Raw genomic sequence first — 6,085 nt, forward strand, 5'->3', positions numbered from 1 at the left:
GAGTAGCTGGGACTACAGGCACCCGCCACCTCGCCCGGCTAGTTTTTTGTATTTTTTAGTGGAGACGGGGTTTCACCGTGTTAGCCAGGATGGTCTCGATCTCCTGACCTCGTGATCCGCCCGCCTCGGCCTCCCAAAGTGCTGGGATTACAGGCTTGAGCCACCGCGCCCGGCCTCCAGTTCCTCATTCTCAATGGCCCTAAGTCACCCCATTTGAGATTTCTTTTACCCATAGCATCCCACTTCCAGGTACAAAATTTTATTTCCTTGAGAATTTTTATTGTCAATAACAGAACTACAATAGCATCAACAAATAAGAAGTTTAATTTCATTTAAAGAAACACAGGAGGCAAGCAGACCAGAGCTAGTATGGCTGTTTCACAAAGTCATCTGGGTTGCAGACTCCTTCTGTATTTCTGCTCCATGATCCATAACACCCAGATACCATTCTCAAAGTCCTCATGACAGTGTCAGAGCTCCAGCTTAGATGTCCACATTGTAGGCAGGGAAAAAAGACAGGAAAAATGGATTTCATAAATCTCCTACTCATATAAATACCACTTCTATCTTGTTGACCTGCAAGAAAGGCTGAGATAGTTTTTCAGCCCAGAATTTTGTTAATAAAAAAGAGAAAATAGATATAGGGTAGGAAAAAAGCAGTCTCTATCACAAACTCTCATCATTTTTCATTGCAAAATAGTCTGTAATATCAGTTATTATTTTGTTTACTTCAAAAGCAATACATTCAAGTTTTAAAAAATTTCGTAGATTAGACTTTGGATCTTAGACTTTGTTAAAAATCACTTCACACCTTGCCCCAATTCTCTAACAGCTGTGCTCAATAATCACTGATTAAATCCCCGGTTTTTTTTTTTTTTTTTTTTTTTTTACAGTATGAATTTCCTCTTATAGCACTAATGGATGAGATTTAAATGACAGCTTTCTCACATTCATTATGGCATACAGTACTTTCCACCCAAGTCATCTAGGATGTGTTGATAAAAGATTTCTCAATATTCATTAAACTCATAAGTGCTGTCCTCTCATGCAAATTCTCTAAAATAACACTAGTGAAAATGGTAGCTAATATTTGTGGTATGCTATGTTCAAGGCACCATTCTAAGAGCTTTTACATGTAATAACTTAATACTTCCAAGACTCTTATAATAAAGGTAATATACTTAGGTCTATCTTAGAATGATTAAACCAAGGTAGAGGTTAAGTATCATGATCCATATAATAAAAAGATCAACTAGTAGAGCTAATAATGTTGAAAAAGATATTTGTTTTCAATATGGCTAAAGGGCTTCCTACATTTACTATATTAAAACTATTCTCCAATTTGCTAATGTGTAATAGGTTTCCAGTAATGATAGGTTTTTCTATATGAATGACACTAACATTTTTTCTCTCACATAAATTCTCTGATGCTGTGCTTTATGAGGCAAATACATGCCCATATTCACATTTGTGAGAATTCTTTGCTGATAACAACCAGAGAACCTCTTCATAGTGATCTCAAAGAATCAGACAATTCACATGTAAACTTGAGAGCCACGACTAACGTCAATCCCACATTCCTTATATTCAAAAGATTTCTCACTGATATGAATTCTCTGATGTTGAGTTAGCTGTGAACCACGAGTAAAGGCCTTCCCACATTCCTTACATTGATATGGTTTCTCACCAGTATGAATTCTCTGATGCCGAGAAAGATGTGAGCTCTGAGTAAAGGCCTTTCGACATTCTCTGCATTCATAGGGCTTCTCACCAGTATGGATTCTCTGATGTAGAGTAAGCTGAGAGCCATGACTAAAGGCCTTGCCACACTCCTTGCATTCATAGGGTTTTTCTCCAGTGTGAATTCGCTGATGTTGAGTCAACTGTGAACCACGAATAAAGGCTTTCCCACATTCCTTACATTGATACGGTTTCTCACCAGTATGAATTCTCTGATGTTGTATAAGTAGTAAGCCACGTGCAAAGGCCTTTCCACATTCATTACACACATAGGGTTTCTCACCAGTGTGAAGTCTTTGATGTTGGGAAAGATGTGAACTCTGAGTAAAGGCCATTCTACATTCTTTACATTCATAAGGTTTCTCACCAGTATGGATTCTCTGATGTTGAGTAAGCTGTGAGCCACGAATAAAAGATTTCCCGCATTCCTTACATTCATAGGGTTTCTCACCTGTGTGAATTCGCTCATGTTGAGTAAGTTCTGAGCCACGACTAAAGGTTTTTCCACATTCTTTACATTCATAGGGTTTCTCACCAGTATGAATCCTCTGGTGTCGTGTAAGGAGTGAGCCACGATTAAACGCCTTTCCACATTCCTTACATTGATAGGGTTTCTCACCAGTATGTATTCTCTGATGTTGAGTAAGTTGCGAGCCATGACTAAACATCTTTCCACATTCCTTACATTCATAGGGCTTTTCATTGGTGTGAATTCTCTGGTGCTGAGTAAGTTGTGAGCCACGGATAAACGCCTTCCCACATTCTTCACATTTATAGGGTTTTTCACCAGTATGAATCCTCTGATGTTGCATAAGTAGTGAGCCCCGAATAAAGGCCTTTCCACATTCCTTACATTCATAGGGTTTTTCTCCATTATGAATTTTCTGATGTTGAGAAAGCTGTGAGCCACAAATAAAAGCTTTCCCACATTCCTTACATTCGTAGGGTTTCTCACCGGTATGAATTCTCTTATGCAGAATAAGTTGTGAGAGCTGAGTAAAGACCTTCCTACATTCTTTACATTCATAGAGCTTTTCACCAGTATGCAGTCTCTGGTGTAGTGTAAGTTGTGAGTTCTGAGTAAAGGCCTTCCCACATTCTTTACATTCGTAAGGTTTCTCACCAGTATGAACTTTCTGATGTCGGGTAAGTTGTGAGCTACGAATAAAGGCTTTCCCACATTCTTCACATTTATATGGTTTTTCACCAGTATGAATTCTATGATGTAAAATAAGTTGTGAGCTTTGAGTAAAGGCCTTCCCACATTCCTTACATGCATAGGGTTTCTCACCAGTATGAAGTCTCTGATGAAGACTGAGTTGTGAATCACGACTAAAGGCCTTCCCGCATTGCTTACATTCATAGGGTTTTTCACCAGTATGAATACTTTGATGTTGTGTTAGGTGTGAGGCTCGTCTGAAAGCTTTCCCACATTCCTTACATTTATAGGGTTTCTCAGTAGAATGACATCTTGAATGTTGAGATAAGTAAGTATGCTGGTTGAAAATGGACATTTTGTCATATATGATCATCCCTTGCCTGAAATATTCCTTCTGATTTTCTTGTTGCTTCTCCATCTTGCCTTTGGCTTCCAAATAATCCCTGGATTTGGACTCTTCAAGATCACAGTTTTCAAGTCTGTCGTTCATTTCCCATTGGGATAATTCTGTTTCATAAGTGTTCTTTTCTGGAGATAAGTCCTTACTTGCACACCTTGAAGGCAAGTCTGAAAGATGAGAGAATAAAAAAATTGAGAAATATAACTTCTATAGCAAATACAAATAATAGGAAAATAATACCCATAAGAAATAACAGACACACGAGTTTCTTTCAAATATTGATTACTACGAACCATGATACCTACCTTTCACATCACAATGTACTATATACATACAGTTTCATAAAACAGTACCTCCCCTGCTTTCTATTCTGTTCTGCAATATTTCTACTTTTTTCAATTTCTCTCTCTCATACACAGACAAAACCCACTAAACTGATTTCATGGTACAGTAATGTTCCTATCTAGAATTAAAAAAAAATTAGCTTAGAAGGATCTCATATATTAATATATGAAAAGGGCATCTGAGAGATTAGAGAATAATGAAAACTCACCTGAGAAGATAAGGGAAGAGATTAAGAAAAATTTTAAAGTGAGTAGTTCCCAAGCTTTGGTGGGGATCAAAATCACCTGAGGAGCATGCTAAAATTACAGCTGTCCAACATACACCAGACTAACTGCTAATGAATCAGAAAAAGATCCTGGAGATCTCTACTTTTAATACTTCCTATTAACTGATTCAGATTCAGACCATGATTTTCTGTATCTGCCTAATACTTTTTAGTAGCTTCCATGTTAAACTTAATATAAAATCCAAACTCTTCAATGACTTTGACTTATTTCTCCTTCCATAGTCTTGTCCTTGCTTATGTATCTGTTGAGCCTTCTCAGCTGTGCTCCTTATTTGCCAGAAAATCTAGCTTCCTTTCAACTCTGAAAAGTCAGACCTTTTCAATTAAAAGGCAGCCAGAGCCTATTCCATTCCTTTGAACTGCTCTGGATGAGACTACACAAATGCTCTTTCTCATTCTTCAGGTCTCAGTTTAATAATCAGTCCCTAAATCTTAACCATTAATTTCTTGTAATTTAGGTAACTTAGATCAACCTTCTAGATGACAGCAATTACACAAATTGAACAAATTATAAAATGCACCTGAGTGAAGGCACTGGCACGTTAATATAAGAATAAAGAGTGGGCGGCTAAAAGTTGAAAAATATGAGAAGTCAAAGAGATGAGCCCAACACTTGGGTCCATGTTTCCACTTAGAGAAGTCTTACAATTCTAGAAAAAGCACTTAAGAGGGGGAGAAACTAAGCAGTGTTTTGGACTGTGTCACAGGGCTGGGCAACAATAACTGGAGGACAGGGCCTGCCATAAATGTTTTATACTTTGGGCTGGGAACCCTGAGGACTACACTGAGGAATAAAGGAGAAACAGCAGACCAATCTGGACAGAGTCTGAAGTCAGAATCATCTTTGAATCGTCTCAAATTTAAAAATTTGGATTAAGGTGATTCAAGACTGTTTGCCATAGCAAACTTAAATCTTTATGGATTTTGTATAATGTTATCCAAGGACTGAAATTTTGTAACTTTTCTTTGTGATGTCTAGCACTCAATAAAAACCAGTGAATGAAAGCATAAGACAACTGAAAAACAGAAGAAAAAACAAACAAAAGAAACTTTGACCTATAAGGACTCAAATCATGTATCCACCCACCATCATACTTCTGTCGCTCCTAAATACCCTTGTCCTGTTCTCCTCTGTAATGAACCCTTCATACCACCCTAGTGGTATATGCCTAGAAACCAGTAATCTGTGGTTTCCCTATAACTTCCTTATAGATAGAAACAAAAGCACCTCCATACTAAATCTATGATCCTATGTGCCTCTCCAATTGCTCTTTAGCTCTCCCTATCCCTTTCAAATAGGACACTAAGTTACTTTTGTTTACTTATCCTTACTTCACAGTTTCCTTTGTTCCTTCATGCCTTGCCTCATGTCTTCTCTTATTTGCTTGTCTATTCAAGGACAATTCTGTGTGTTCTGGGAAGAATACATCCTAGAGTTCCCAATCACTACTACAGGTCTAAAACATAATGAAAGGGTTCTATAATCTCATGGAATGTTGGAGAGAAAAAAGGCAATTATTCAGGCCAGGCGCAGTGGCTCATGCCTGTAATCCCAGCACTTTGGGAAGCCAAGGCAGGTGGATCATTTGAGGTCAGGAGTTTGAGACCAACCTGGCCAACATGGTGAAACCCTGTCTCTACTAAAAATACAAAAATTAGCCAGGCATGGTGGTGGGTGCCTGTAATCCCAGCTACTCAGGAGGCTGAGAAAGGAGAATCGCTTGAACCTGGGAGGTGGAGGTTGCAGTGAGCTGAGATCTGGCCACTGCACTCTGGTCTGGGTGACAGTGTGAGACTTCATCTCAAAAAAAAACAAACAAAATACAAAATCAGCTGGGTGTGGTGGCAGGTGCCTGTAATCCCAATTACTTGGGAGGTTGAGGCAGGAGAATCACTTTAACCAGGGAGGCGGAGGTTACAGTGAGGCAAGATCTCACCACTGCACTCCAGCCTGGGCAACAGAGTGAGACTCCTTCTCCAAAAAAAAAAAAAAAAAAAAAAAAAAAAGAAAAGAAATTATCCAATATAAGGGAAGGAGTCTGCAGTGATAAAGAATATTTCAGTTGGAAATACAAATCAAGAAACAGAACACAAAAAAATCTCAGACACTGTTGCTAAGAATGCAAAACACTGTAACTCTGGTAAAAAAAAAAAA

The 6,085-nt window shown here is 38.3% G+C and overlaps 1 protein-coding gene across 5 annotated transcripts in view; it reads right to left on the reverse strand.

Moving 5' to 3' along the window:
• Positions 1-149: 149 nt before the first annotated feature.
• LOC108522764 (zinc finger protein 420) overlaps positions 150-6,085 on the reverse strand; it is a 92,007-nt gene continuing 86,071 nt past the window's right edge. For 4 of the 5 annotated variants that reach the window (XM_017863185.1, XM_017863184.1, XM_017863187.1 and 1 more), the window contains one exon: positions 307-3,466. In XM_017863185.1, coding sequence (XP_017718674.1) covers positions 1,536-3,466 — 1,931 coding nt within the window. In that variant the 3' untranslated portion in view covers positions 307-1,535. Of the gene's footprint in view, positions 3,467-6,085 lie in introns of all 5 variants that reach the window. The other variant, XM_017863186.1, reaches the window with a different exon arrangement.

This window comes from Rhinopithecus bieti, unplaced genomic scaffold (assembly GCF_001698545.2).
Source record: "Rhinopithecus bieti isolate Rb0 unplaced genomic scaffold, ASM169854v2 scaffold_67983, whole genome shotgun sequence".
Taxonomy (NCBI): domain Eukaryota; kingdom Metazoa; phylum Chordata; class Mammalia; order Primates; family Cercopithecidae; genus Rhinopithecus; species Rhinopithecus bieti.